The 15,374-nt window shown below is 43.1% G+C and overlaps 1 protein-coding gene and 1 long non-coding RNA gene across 3 annotated transcripts in view; one reads left to right on the top strand and one right to left on the bottom strand.

Moving 5' to 3' along the window:
- LOC149747698 (uncharacterized) overlaps positions 1–10,738 on the bottom strand; it is a 69,504-nt gene extending 58,766 nt beyond the window's left edge. For both annotated transcript variants that reach the window (XR_016395371.1, XR_016395372.1), the window contains exon 1: positions 10,532–10,738. This is a non-coding gene — a long non-coding RNA (uncharacterized LOC149747698). The remainder of the gene's footprint in view (positions 1–10,531) is intronic.
- Positions 1–15,374, top strand: part of DNAH6 (dynein axonemal heavy chain 6) — a 294,154-nt gene that overhangs the window by 273,825 nt on the left and 4,955 nt on the right. Inside the window, exons 70-74 of the mRNA XM_022556141.3 lie at positions 4,671–4,800; positions 7,488–7,615; positions 11,255–11,440; positions 11,986–12,058; positions 12,873–13,024. Coding sequence (XP_022411849.2) covers positions 4,671–4,800; positions 7,488–7,615; positions 11,255–11,440; positions 11,986–12,058; positions 12,873–13,024 — 669 coding nt within the window. The remainder of the gene's footprint in view (positions 1–4,670; positions 4,801–7,487; positions 7,616–11,254; positions 11,441–11,985; positions 12,059–12,872; positions 13,025–15,374) is intronic.

Here is a 15,374-nt window from a genome sequence, read left to right as displayed (position 1 = left end):
CCTTTTTGACCCACCTCCTAGAGAAATGGAAATAAAAACAAAAGTAAACAAATGGGATCTAATGAAACTTAAAAGCTTTTGCACAGCAAAGGAAACCATAAACAAGACGAAAAGACAACCCTCAGCACGGGATAAAATATGTGCAAATGAAGCAACTGACAAAGGATTAATCTCCAAAATATACAAGCAGCTCATGCAGCTCAATATCAAAAAAACAAACAACCCCATCCAAAAATGGGCAGAAGACCTAAATAGACATTTCTCCAAAGAAGACACACAGATTGCCAACAAACACATGAAAGGATGCTCAACATCACTAATCACTAGATAAATGCAAATCAAAACTACAATGAGGTATCACCTCACACCAGTCAGAATGGCCATCATCAAAAAATCTACAAACAGGGCTTCCCTGGTGGAGCAGTGGTTGAGAGTCCACCTGCCGATGCAGGGGACACGGGTTCGTGTCCCGGTCTGGGAAGACCCCACATGCTGTGGAGCGGCTGGGCCCGTGAGCCATGGCCGCTGAGCCTGCGCGTCCGGAGCCTGTGCTAGGCAGCGGGAGAGGCCACAACAGTGAGAGGCCCTTGTACCGCAAAAAAAAAAAAAAAAACTACAAACAGTAAATGCTGGAGAGGGTGTGGAGAAAAGGAAACCCTCTTGCACTATTGGTGGGAATGTAAATTGATACAGCCACTATGGTGAACAGTATGGAGGTTCCTTAACAAACCAAAAATAGAACTACCATACGACCCAGCATCCCATTACTGGGCATATACCCTGAGAAAACCATAATTCAAAAAAAGTCATGTACACCAATGTACATTGCAGCTCTATTTACAACAGCCAGAACATGGAAGCAACCTAAGTGTCCATCGACAGATGAATGGATAAAGAAGATGTGGCACATGTATTACTCAGCCATAAAAAGAAATGAAATTGAGTTATTTGTAGTGAAGTGGATGGACTTAGAGACTGTCATACAGAGTAAAGTAAGTCAGAAAGAGAAAAACAAATACTGTATGTTAACACATATATATGGAATCTAAAAACAAAAGGTTCTAATGAACCTAGGGGCAGGACAGGAATAAAGATGCAGATGTAGAGAATGGACTTGAGGACATGGGGAGGGGGAAGGGTAAGCTGGGACGAAGTGAGAGAGTGGCATAGACATATATACACTACCAAATGTAAAACAGATAGCTAGTGGGAAGCAGCCACATAGTACAGGGAGATCAGCTCAGTGTTCATGTCCACCTAGAGGGGTGGGATAGAGAGGATGGGAGGGAGATGCAAGAGTGAGGAGATACGAGGATATATGTATATGTATAGCTGATTCACTTTGTTATACAACAGAAAATAACACAACATTGTAAAGCAATTATACTCCAATAAAGACGTTTTTAAAAAAAGAACTAAAAATATAAAATTCTTAGAAGAAAACATAGGACAAAAAGCTTCATGACATTGGATTTAGCAATGATTTCTTGGATATGACACCAAAGGCAGAAATAACAAATAAAAAAACAGACAAATTGGACTTCATGAAAGTTTATTTTAATTTTTTCATTTTAATTCAACAGAGAGAAAGGCAGCCCACAGAATGGGAGAAAATATTCATAAATTATATATCTGATAAGGGATTAATATCCAGAGTATATAGGGAACTCCTAAAACCCAACAACAAAAAAACAAACAACCCAATTCAAAAATGGTCAAAGGACTTGAATAGACATTCCTCCAAAGAGAAATGTAAAATGGTACAGCCTCTGTGAAAAACAGTATGGCAGTTCCTTAAAAAAACAACTAGATTTACCATATAATCCAGCAATTCCACTTCTGGGTATATACACAAAAGAATTGAAATCAGGGACAAAAAAAGATATTTGTGCACCCATGTTCATAGCAGCATTATTCACAATAGCTAAAACATGGAAGCAACCCAAGTGTCCATCAGTGGATGAATGGATAGGAAAAAAATGGTGTATACATACAATGGAATATTATTAGCCTTCAAAAGGAAGGAAATTCTGCACAGCATGGATGAACCTTAAGGACATGACACTGAGTGAAAGAGGCCAGTCAAATAAAGAAAACTACTGCATAATTACATTTATATGAGGTATTTAGAGTAGACAAAATTTTGGAGACAGAAAGTAGGATGGTGGTTGCTAGAGGCTGGCGAGAAAGGAAATGAGGAGTTATTGTTTAATGGGTACAGAGTTTCAGTTTTCCAAGATGAAAAGAGTTATGGAGATGAATGGTGGTGACAACATTATTAGTGTATTTAATACCACTGAACTGTACAGTTAAAAATAGTGCAGATAGCAAATTTTATATTATGTGTATTTTACAACAAGAAAAAAAATAGAAAATAGTTAACTATCTTTATTATAGAATTATCTCCTATAAATCAATAGTAATAAACACTAAAACTCAAAATGTACAAAATATATAAATAATTTATAAAGACAATACAGATAGCCAATGAACTTATATTTTAAATGTTTAACTCTACTAATCCTCAAAGAAGTGCAAACCAATGAAAAACTATTTTGCCCATCAAATTGGAAAGGATTTTTTAAGCAATGATAGCAATTCTTACAAAGACAGAAAGACAGGTCCTCTGACACACTATTGTTGGGAATGTAAGTTGATACAGTGTTGTTAGAAATCAATGTAGTAATACACAGTTTAAAAATATGCCTTTGGTAATATATCATGTAAAGAATGTAAATGATAGTGGATGAAATTCATATATAGATATTCTATTCACAGTTCTAAAAGAAAATCTGGAAAATAGAACTATCCAAAAAGTAAATAAACAACTATATTAATTATAGTGCATTCAAACCAGCAAGGATCAGTCACTGAAAACAGGACTCATGAAGATTTTTCAGTGATGTGAGAAAATGTTCATGAAATTGAAAAAGAATAAATACTACATAAATTGTATGGGCTCAATATTTAAAACTATATGCACATATATACAGAAAATGTCCAGGGGGTGGGGGGAGGTAAACTAAAGTTATAAATATCTCTGAAAAGCAAGATCATGAATAATTTTTCTTTATACTTTTCTGTGTTTTCTAAATTTTCAATAAGCTATAATACTTTTCTAAATTCTACCACTCTATTTTTTTTTTTTTTGGCTGCACCCCATGGCATGCAGGATCTTAGTTCCCCAACCAGGGATTGAACCCACACCCTCGGCAGTGAAAGCATGGAGTCCTAACACTGGACCACCAGGGAATTCCCCATAATACTTTTCTAATTGAGAAAATGTTATTTTTTTATTGAAGTATAGCTAATCTACAATGTTGTGCACATCTCTGCTGTACAGCAAAGTGACTCAGTTATACACATAGAGACATTCTTTTTTTTATATTCTTTTCCATTATGGTTTATCACAGGATATTGAATCTAGTTCCCTGAGCTATACAGTAGGACCTTGTTTATCCATCCATTGTTTATCCAATGTTTATCCATCCTATATATAATAGTTTACATCTGCTAATCCCAAACTCCCAGTCCTTCCCTCCCCCACCCCCCACCCCCCACCCCCTCTGCTCTCTATGTTTGTGAGTCTCTGTGTTTTGTAGATAGTTTCATTTGTGCCATATTTTAGATTCCACATATAAGTGATATCATGTGGTATTTGTCTTTCTCCTTCTGACCTACTTCACTTAGTATGATAATCTCTAGTTGCATCCATGTTGCTGCAAATGGCATTATTTCATTCTTTTTTATGGCTGAGTAGTATTCCATTGTATACATGTACCACATCTTCTTTATCCATTCATTTGTCAATGGACATTTAGGTTGTTTTCATGTCTTGGCTCTTGTGAATAATGCTGCTATGAACATAGGGGTGCGTGTATCTTTCTGAATTATAGTTTTGTCTGGATATATGCCCAGGAGTGGGTTTGCTAGATCATATGGTAATTCTCTTTTCAGTTTTCTGAGGAACCTCCACACTGTTTTCCATAGTGGCTGCACCAACTTACACTCCCACCAACAGTGTAGGAGGGTTCCCTTGAGAAAATGTTATTTAAATAAAAGTATGTTCTAAAACTGAATTCTCATTATTTCTTCCTCACTTTCATAACTGCCTTTTAAATAATTAGCCAAAAATTGTTTAACCATTTTTTACTGTGGTAAAACACATGTAACATGAAATTTATCATTTTAACCATTTTAAGTATACAGTTCAATGACATTCAGTAAATTCACATTGTTATTCAACCAAAAATGTTTAACTATAACACTGAGAACTAAACACTACCATTTCCAATGAGCACATTTTACCAACTATATCTTCAATATAAAAAATAAAATTTCTGGGCTTCCCTGGTGGCGCAGTGGTTGAGAGTCCGCCTGCCAATGCAGGGGACATGGGTTCGTGCCCCAGTCCGGGAAGATCCCATATGCCGCGGAGCTGCTGCGCCCGTGAGCCATGGCCGCTGAGCCTGTGCATCCAGAGCCTGTGATCCGCAACGGGAGAGGCCACGACAGTGAGAGGCCCATGTACCGCAAAAAATAAATAAATAAATAAAATAAAATTTCCTTGGTTTTGGCCACTGCCATTATTTCTCTAATAAACTATGTGTGAAAAATTATTTTTTTGAGAATTTGGTTCTTCACTGTTCTGTCTCTTCTCACCATTACAGTACAAAGAGACCAACACTTTAATCAACACCATACTTGAGGTTCAGCCAAGGTCATCTTCTGGTGGAGAGGGAAAGAGCAATGATGAGATTGTCCAAGAACTCGTTGCTTCTGTCCGGACCAGAGTTCCAGGTAGTAAGTAATTCCTAGCATACACGTACAATGGGACTTTTAGGAATAAACTCCAAAAGCTGAGTGATAGGCAGGCGTCCAAATCTGCTTATTATGCAGATTTTTTCTTTACATAGAGAGCTCTTCTGATGTAGAGCTCTCCACTTATAGACGAGAAGCCTATAGCACCTTGACATCTTAACTGCCAGAAGCATGAGGAACAAGTTGGTTTCTAGCTCAATGTAACTTTAACCAGACTTCTTCCTGAGTTTTCTAACATCTCTAGACTTGTACTGTCCGAGACAGTAGCCGTTAGCCACATGTGGTTATTTAAACTTTAAATTAAATTTAAAATTCATTTCCTCAGTTGCACTAGCCACATTTTAAGTGCTGCCATACTGAACTGATGGAAATGGAGAACATTTCCATCATCATAAAATATTCTATTGGACAGCCCTGCTCTGGAATCCATTTCTTTTTTTTTTTTTTTTCTCCAACAAGAGAGGTGGCTAGATTATTTCACTTTGTTTTCTGGTGAGTTAGGGAATCTTCCTGAATCATCACAGAAATCCACTTTCACACTTTTCTTAGAGTGACTGTAGATTTAGATGTCTTCATGTATTGTTCATGGTTGGAAATGTCATTAAAGGGGAAAAAAAAGATGAGGCATAAAAAAAAAACTAGTGACTGTAAAAGTAAACTGTGTTTCTGTCTCTATTCACAATACTCTGGCATCAAGTGTACGGGTTCCCCCCTACATTAAGCAGTTACTCTCTGGACACCAGCTGGGTGTCCTACAATTCAGTTATGACTTTAGAGTGGGCACAGACCCCACGGTTTAAGGGCTCAGTCCCACAAGACTGTCCCCACTTCTGATGCCAACAAGTCCCCAGGGTGTGACCTGTACTTCTGACCAACCAGCCATAAATCGAGGATTCCCACAACCCCCTTCTGGGGTTCAGTAATTTTCTAGAACAACTCACAGAACTCAGGGAAGTGGTTATTTACATTTACCAGATTACTTAATATGATATACTAAAGGATAAAGGTAAACAGCAAGATAAAGAAGTACATAAGGCAAGGTCCAGAAGAGTCCCAAGGGCAGGAGGTTTAGTCCCTCCTGGCACATGATGCATTCACCAACCCAGAAGCTCTCCAAACCCCTTCAGTTAGGTCTTTATGGAAGTTTCATTACGTAGACATGATTGATTAAATCATTGGCCTTTAGTGATTAACTTAACCTCCAGCCCCTCCCCTCTCCCAGGAGGTCAGAGAGTAGAGCTAGAAGTTCCAACTCTCTAATCACATGGTTATTTCCCCTGACAACCAGCCCCTCATCTTTAGGGGTGGTCCAAGAGTCATCCCATTAACATAAACTCAGGTGTGGTTGAAAGGGGCTTGTTATCAATAACAAAAGATGTTCCTTTCACCTTTATCACTCAGGAGCTATTTCAGGAGTTGGGGTCAGAAACCAATAATTATAGAAATGATGCTCCCATCACTCTTATCAATGAGGAAATTATAAGAGTTTTAGGAGCTCTGGCCAGAAGCTGGGGACAAAGACCAAAATACATATTTCTTATTACATCACAGTAACACAGACTAAGTCTTGCCAATACTATTAAGGCCCCTGGAAAAGAAAGGACGTGTGTGACCTCAGAAGTCAGTTATGTTCCTCCTAAAGCAGCCCCTCAGAAGACTCTCTTCTTGAGTGGAGAGTTATGTTGATATTGAAGCAACTGAGTTATTTTAGGAAGCATTTTTAATAAACATAAGATGGAGGACTGGGTGGAAAAAGGGATGAAGGTGGATGGATGGCTGGCTGGCTGGATGGATGGATGGATGGATGATGGATGGAAAGTTAGTATACTTGTTTCATAGAGTTCCATTGACACCTAGGAGGTTTTTCTCTCCACGCTTCATAGTTTGTACTTTTACTGTGAAATGATAAGCCATGCCATCTGCTGAGACTGAGGGGCAGGGGTGCAATTGGCTCAACAAGAGAGCTGAGGTTCCGAATAGCCCGAGGGGACTGACAAAAGGAGAAGAGTGTAGGCATGTAACCGCAGCCCTGTGGGCCCAAGAGCTTGCACTTACCCACACTGCTGTGTGATTTTTCTACAGCAGCCAAAATGTTAGTGGTTAAGAGGAAATTGATGTACATATCTCAGAGCCACTTGTTTTCTCACACTTTACTCATCTATGTAAGGAAAATGCAGTCCCTTCATTTTTTAGAGCTTATATGAGCCTCCACTGGGTGGATTGTAGGGAAAAAGAAGAGCACAATTTTCAATCCAGCTTGAAACATGGACCCATTTCACAATTCAGTCAGTCCCTTTGAACAACACTCAGTAACCTGGGATAAATGCTGTCTCTCTCCTCTCTCCGGGGGTGTCCTGCCCCCAACCCCTCCTCTCCTAGATGCAACACGGGTGTGTAGGGAAGAGCGAGGCTTACATATGCCGCATACACACAAGGCAGAGGAGACGACTCAGGACCCCTGGTACCTCTGGTCTCAGGGATGTCCCTTGTCTACCAGGTAGCACTTGCCACTGAAGTCCGAGCGGCCTGACTCCCGTTCAGCCTAGGCCCCAGGGACAAGAGAAGTTGGCTTTAAGAAAGGTTAAGATAAGTGCATTCCAATAGCAATGAGATAAGGAGAGAAATCAACAATAATTGATCTGATGAATCAGCCGTGTGTGTTTCAGAAACTCTGGAGATGCAGAGCGCTTCCGAGAGCCTTTTTGTCAAGGATCCTCACGGACGCCTTAACTCCTTGACCACTGTTCTTGGACAGGAAGTGGACCGGTTTAACAATCTGCTGAGGCTAATACACGTATGCACGCTCACTGCCATCCTTGCTATTGGGTATCAAAGCTTTGTGCAGAGTGTATAACGATGTGAAGTTTCCATTCCCATCACTTCAACATTTCCATCCGGATATGCTAACGACCCTTCAAGCCCAACTTGTCTAAACCCGAATTCACCCTCCTCTGGTCTGTGTTCCCTATCTCTAATAATGGCCTAGTGACTATGTGGCATTACAAACCCTTCATTATCCTAACTTGCACCCTTAGAATTACCATTGACTCATTAGGAATTTGACCAGGGACCTAAGCACTCAGTTAAGAGAGATTCCGTGCTTGTTCCTGATGGCTAGTTTGCTTTTAATATCATAGTCTTTATGAAGACTATGACAACCAGAGTTTCTTAAATTGGAGGCCACAAAACACCTAAATTAGGATCCACTGTGCTGCAGGTTCAAATGTAGATTCCCTGATTCCACTTCAGACCTATGGAGTTAGGGTTCCTTGAGGAATTCCTGGGGATATGAATTTTAAATAAACTCCCCCAGATGATGTCAGTGCAACTAAAATTTAAGAAGAACTATTTAGACCTTTGCCTTATGCTCAGGAATACTTTCTGAATGGCATTGACTTTGTAATGCTGGCTACAGGACTTCCTGTTGTCTCTGTGCATAACTTTAATAAGGGAAACTATTAGAGACCAAATATTGAACAGTAACAGGAAAAGATCTACTGCCAAGCAGGGAACCAAATACCTAGCACAGAATCAAGGCTGAGTGATAAGATTGGGAAGGGCAGCTAGGGTAGATCTTTTAAAGACCGTCTCTTCCCTATTAGGAAAGGAAAGTCTCCAAATGTTTCTGGTCATCTGGCAATACCCAGGCTTGTGAGTTAGGGGGCCACTGGGTCAGCTGAATACGTTATGTCATCACCTTGGGCCTATGGCATCTGGTTAGGTAAACCAGTGTCAGCAGGCCAGGTAGTCAGGTCAGAGCTTATTACCTTCTACATTGAATGAACCAGGGTATAGATGAAGCTGCTGTGATAAAGATCCCCAAATACAGTGGCCAAAACAGGATAGAAATTCACCGCTCTCTCAGTTAAGAGCCCAGACAAAGCTCTGTCTAGGACAGGTAGTTAATCTTGCTTTGTGAGCTCATCCAACGATCTCAGCTGGAGGGCTGGCTCTTCCAGTCTCAACAGGTAGCTTCCATCTCTGAGACTAAGGTGGCCATTCCAACTGTCCCCTTTTGCCAGCCACTGGGACAGGGGAAAGAGAGCTGAGGGAGAGCAGCTTCCTCGTAAAAATGTAACCCAGAAGTTGCATACATCATTTTTTCTTATATCCCTTTAGCCAAAGCTTGGTCACATGGCAACACCCCAGCTGCAAGGGTGGCTGGGAAATGTAGTCCCAATATGTGTATTGGATTGCTCTGTGCCCAGATAAAACTAGGAGGATACTGTTGTTCAGAGGAGGAAGAGGAGATGGTTGCTGCTCATCTCTGACATCTTCCACATCATGTATGGCCTTTCACCCACTTAAAGATGGACAAGTCCAAATGTCACTTCCTCATAAAGTCTTCCTGGAACACCAGCCCTTCCCTCCACCACCAGATGACAGGGACCCCTCCTCAGGGCTCCATCACTTGAGGTGTCTGTGTCCATCACTGTAATTGTGTACAATGTACCACCTTGTTTTGTAATAACTCCTCCATGAGTATGGCTCCCCCAGTAGACAATGAACTTGAAGAGAAGGAGACTAGTATATGAGTCATCTCTGTTTCCCCAGTGCCTGACACGTCCTAAATCTTCCATGAATATTTGAACATGCAAGTGAACGAATGTGGCTTTCAGGAACAAAGCGGTCACTTCTTCTGGTCAAACAATAGTGTCCACCACTAATGGCAGTACTCACCTAAAAACAAGTAGAAGAGAGAGGAGCCCTGGGAGAAGCAGCCTGCAAGGCAATCAGGAGTCATAGCCAAGCACTCCCATTGGAGGGAGGGGTGGTGGCCACCACTGTATGCTGGGCCTGCACCAGAGATCTCCGTCATCCTGGCACCTGCCCTGTCCTGCCTTGCCCTGGCTCTGTCCCAGCCTCCCTTTCACCTCACCCAGCAAACAGCAAGGCCTCACAGTGGTAGTGATAAGAAAGGCCAGGGGAGGGCGGGAGCCTCAGGGGCCTCGGGCTGCCATCTTGGTGAGCTCACTCTTCTCCAGACGGTTACAGAACTGTGAGACAGGGCAAGTCCTGGGAGAGACAAGGCCGCTAGCCATAAGGGAGAACATTCTGACGTGCGCTCTTGCCGCTGGATATGACTACATGTTAGCTGCCTCCTCTGAGAGAACTGGCCGCGATGTGACCTCTGTCTACGCTGTTTTGGAAGGCACTAGCAGCCTGGCCCTTGCAGCTCGCTGACTTAAGTGTTCTCCATGAATCTTAGATAAGTCTTCTGCTACCTCTTTCCATTTTTGGTGTCTAAGATGGAGGGTTGTTTGGGCTCTGGCTGAGGCCCTTTTTCCTGAGCTCTGCTGCAAATGGTTCCTCAGATCCTACTTAACACTCCTCTCTTCTATCACTGCCTCTTGTGAAAAAGTTGGGAGGAGGGGAGTAACTCCATGAAGGAATGGAAGGATGACTAGACCTGTTCTGTCACATGTCGCCCATCTCTAGAACTACCTGCATGTGGTCCTAGGACTTAGTTTTTTAATCAACATAAGTTTGGTCTCTAACATCTTCCTGTAATATCTTCCCCATGTATGGCAGTAGCTGTCACAAAACTGGAACCCATGAGAGCCATACAAATCTATATGGCCTGCCTTTACCTTTAGCCAGGTGGCGGATATAACCCTGTACTTCCCATGGCTGCTGTGGGTCCAGCATCTCCCAGGACTACTGCCGGCCTCTGTCTTTTTTTGAGATGAGGGGAGGATAAGGGACGTACCTTTAGAAAGTGTTTCCAGGGGCTTCCCTGGTGGCGCAGTGGTTGAGAGTCTGCCTGCCGATGCAGGGGACACGGGTTCGTGCCCTGGTCCGGGAAGATCCCATATGCCACGGAGCGGCTGGGCCTGTGAGCCATGGCCGCTGAGCCTGCACGTCTGGAGCCTGTGCTCCGCAATGGGAGAGGCCACAACAGTGAGAGACCCGCGTACTGCAAAAAAAAAAAGTGTTTCCAGTATAAGGAGGCTCTCTGGAATCAGCTGAAAGATTGGTCTCATCTAAGAATCTCCCCTTTCTGCTATAACTCCTGGGGCCGCAGGCTCCCCCTTGGCAGAGTTAGAGGTACTTCCCACGTCCTCATCCCCCTGTCAATGGTTCCCAAATCACTAATCATTAGGCCCATTCTTCCTTTGGCCTGGATGAGAGCTGGATGATGGCTTTTCTCAACATACTTGGGGGCCATCTCTCCACCTTCCCTTCTTCACTTCACTGGATCCTGCTATTATGCCTGAATCACCTCCACTACAAGGTCTTACACCCCTCTGGTCACATGTAAAAAAAATGCATGAAAGATTGGAGCGTCTGGTCCAGCACATAGTTTACAGAGAGGATGGAACCCAGCAAGCAGGTCCTTAAGCGTAAGGCAACACCTGCTACCATGAACAAGTTTCATTCCCACCTGATAATTACATCTGTGAAGGGCACCAACCCCTTTTTATTCTTTCAGACCTCTCTAGATACGCTCAACAAAGCCATTGCTGGATTGGTGGTGATGTCTGAAGAAATGGAAAAAGTGTATAACAGTTTCCTCAACAACCAGGTTCCCTCTCTGTGGTCCCACACAGCCTACCCATCCCTGAAGCCACTAGGATCGTGGGTCAAAGACCTTATTCTGAGGACTGCATTTGTGGATGTAAGAAAATTCACTTCTTTGGGGTCTGATGAATTTGATGACATGGTTTGCCCGCAAGTTCTTAGGAAGCCCTCGCTAACTGAAATATTGACAACCATCGAGGGATCATCTGAACCCAAAGAAACAGAAACTTCCAGAATAGTATCAGTTTGAAAGTCTTATGCTGATTATAGTATAGTTTTCCCTAGACCCTTATCCCCACAGTCCATTTTAATTCCAGGCCATCCTTGGAGTTTCAGATCTAGTTCACGAGACCTCACCATGAGGTACAGAACCAATCTGACATGGGTCCAAACGGTCAGGTGTGACCTTGCCACCCTTTCCCCCTTCTAGAACTTCTGTAATAACCAGGTTCTGGGTTTATGGTCAGCCTGGTGGGTGAGGAAGGGGGACAGGGCAGGCAGTAAGAATGGGGCTGGTGATAACTCAGGACCAGTTTAGATTCTGCCTCCTGGACACCCTCCAAAATACAACTTTGATTTAAAAGACAAATTCTATCTCAGAAAAAAAAAAAAGTACATTATGGTGTAACGTTTCTCCTTCAGCTGTGGCTCAAAAGAGGACAGCCTAAGTCCTTCTGGATCCCCGGTTTCTTCTTTCCTCAAGGATTTCTAACAGGTACCAGTGCTTTCCCTAGAAAAATCCCATAGGAACGATCATTATGTGTGATGAGTTGTGCCGGGTTTCTAGGAACTTTGAAAATGGCATGGCTGCTGATGGCCTAACCAAGGAGTTGTTGATTATAAGGCAGCCGAACAAGGCCCTGCTCTTCCTCGCTTGCTGGGGTGGGAAAGGATGGCAGAAATAGCAGATGTTCCCCCAGCAACCTAATGCCCACTCCTCTCAGGTTACCAGTGCAAATGCTGCTGCCCTGTGAATGCACACAGCTACCCCAAGTCCCCACGTAACCCATGCTCAAGGGCATTACCTGCTCTCCACCTTCTCTGGCCCCACCTCTGAGCAGCGTCCTTCCCTCTAAAAAATACTCTTACTATCCCTCCAGTGGCCCTCAGGGATTCTGCCCAGGACCCCAGAGGGGACCAAGGTCTCTGGGCTCCTAGATGCTAATGAGCCCAGCCCTTCATCTGTCTCATCCTGAGTGCCTTCTAAACAGCCTACAGACAGCCCATACAAGACAAGCTACGCAAGATGCTAAAGTTGGGGAGATTGGGCTCTGAAACTGCTTCACGGGCTTGTCTCTCTCATTGGCAGAGCGGTGCACTTTAGACTTGGCCTCCCCTCTCTTCCCAACCAGGACCAAAATTCGCACATGCTTTTGCTCCACCCCTCCCAACTAATTCAGAGTAAGATGTTAATGGTTGGGTCCTCTGGATGGAGAGGAAGCTCTCTAACGCCAGAGCATCCTGGTTGAGGCGAGTGAGGACCATGTTTGGGCAATAGTAACCCAGGTTTCTGGCTTTCATATTTACAGGAACTCTTCAAAATCATGCTCGGAAATATAATTTGCCTATAGATGAGCTGAGTTTCAAGTACAACATGATTCCTATCTATCGGGATCAAGCCACAGTTATAGACGCTGCCAAGACAGTGCAGTTTGGACAAGAACTGCCCACGGACATGGAGGTATTGTCCCCCTGACAGTTGTTACAGCACAGCAGCTTCTGTCCCACTGTCATCCAGTATCTCGGGCAATCTCCCCTGCCCTACCCCCCCACTTTCCATTTGCAGGAGTGGGAGAGGGCAGGGTGGGACTCACAGCCCCAAGACAAGCTCCCCAATTAGCAGTGACCGGATGAGAACTGCCTAAATTAGTCTGACCTGTAAAAATATATTTTACAGCAATACTGTAGATACCTACAGTAACTTTCTCATTCGTGCGGAGGCAATATGGCAAGAGGTTAAAAACCAGAGTTTCAGCACTGGGCAGCCCTGAGTAAATTCTGACTTCCTCCCTCCCCAGTTGTGTCTGCAAGAGCAATTACTAACATGTCTGCACCTCAGTGTTCACATCTGCAAAATGGGGCTCATGCCACCAACCTCAGAGCTGTAGGGCAATACAACAGAAACTTCAGGCGTCAGGTAACCAGCACATAGTGAGCCACAATAAATAACTGTTATCGTAAGCTAAACTTATCTGCCTCGCTCACTTAGCTGCCTCCTCGCAGAATTGATATGCTAACTTCACATATCATATAACTATAACTACATCACATAGCCAATAGGAATGTATCAATACTAAGGAAGCAGTTCAGACTCTTTGCTTACATAGTTTACTCCCTCTAGAGCAGAGGTTCTCAAAATGTGGTCCGCAGACCAGCAGCATCAGCATCACCTGGGCACTTATTAAAAATGAACTTATTTAAAAAACAGAAATAGACTCACAGATGTAGAAAGCAAACTTATGGTTACCGAAGGGGGAAGGGGGGAGGGATAAATTAGGAGGTTGGGATTAACATATACACACTACTATATATAAAATAGATAACCAACAAGGACCTACTGTATAGCACAGGGAACTATACTAAATATTTTGTAACAACCTATAAGGGAAAAGAATCTGAAAAAGTATATGTGTATGTATATATATATATTTTTTATATATATATATAGAGACATAGACATATATATGTTAACTGAATCATTGCTGTATACCTGAAACTAACACAACTTTGTAAATCAACTATACTTCAATTTAAAAAAGAAAAAGAAATGTAAATTCCAAGGACTCATTCCAGATTGAATCAGAAACTGGGCTGGGACCCAGAAATCTATATTTTAACAAGTGGGTTCTTAGCCCACTTGAGTTTCAGAACCCCTGCTCTAGAATATCTCAACGTCGACTGCAGGTTAGAATCACCTATGGAGCTTTAAAAACATCCTGATGCTCAGTCCACACCCAATTATGTCAAAATCACCCCAATTATATCAGTCATCATTATATTTTAAAGCTCCCCTGGCAATTCCAGTATATAGCCGGGGTGAGAGCCACCACTGCCAATCTGAGCTGCCCACTTTCAATGTGCTGAGATATTGATGGAGCAGGGAAACCTCTGCTTCAAAGCACCTGTCCACCCCAGTGGGCCTTATTAATGTAATTTTCTATGTGTGCTGTGAAATCAAATATCTGCTCCAGATTGCTTTTGCCAAGAATGTGTTCACTAGCTGGTCAGTGTAGATGGGGTAAGTGGCTTTTACTAAACCTTCCTTAAAGTATCATGGTATTAGTAGGAATTGTTCCTGGGTAACTTAATCAGTATCCACCCACTCAGATCTGCTTGATCTAGTCTTTGCTCTGATTAGCAAAAACACACAAAGATGAGATTGATCCCATATTCATGGATTACTCTATGAAATGCTGTAATACCCCATGCCTCTTAATTGCCTGTATCTTAAAATGACAATGAAAGAGCTTACGTCTTTAAGGGAATTTGTTTTAGCATCAAAATTTTTTTGATGCTAAAGTATTTGCATGCAAAAGTAGGGGGAAATCAACTGAAAGATGCACTCCTTGTTATTTTGAGACCCTTCTTAGCCAGGAGAGCATCGGAGGCCCAGGTCAGGACTAATTGAGGCTGCAGGAGGGCAGGACAACACCCACATAAAAGCCCTCGTCCAGTCCGTCCTGGATGCTGGCCCTGCTCTGTGCCCGGCACGCTCCATCTGCCACATAGACTGACTGACGATCAGGTGTTTACAGTGACCACCGGGCCTCTGTCCCTCCAGCCTGCCCCAGTCTACACACATCTCCACGCGGGTCATGTGCAGTGAACCACAGTGATGCCTGGGAGTGCCGCCTGCCTTCTGTGGAGACTGCAAACTGTGTAGTCAGCCCATCTCCTGGTCCTCCCAGCAAACGTCTGCAAGACACAGCAGGAGACTGTTGGACGACTTGAGTTCTGTTACAAACAGCAGGGCCACTGTCAGCCCATTGCCGCCTTTGTGCCATTTAGGAAAAGGCACTCGCTCTGTGTGT

The sequence above is a fragment of the Delphinapterus leucas genome, chromosome 13 (assembly GCF_059928025.1).
Source record: "Delphinapterus leucas isolate spDelLeu-1000000601 "Yukka" chromosome 13, BTC_Dleu_Yukka2, whole genome shotgun sequence".
Taxonomy (NCBI): domain Eukaryota; kingdom Metazoa; phylum Chordata; class Mammalia; order Artiodactyla; family Monodontidae; genus Delphinapterus; species Delphinapterus leucas.
Note: the sequence above shows the minus strand (reverse complement) of the source record. Positions and strands in the feature narration are given on the sequence as shown.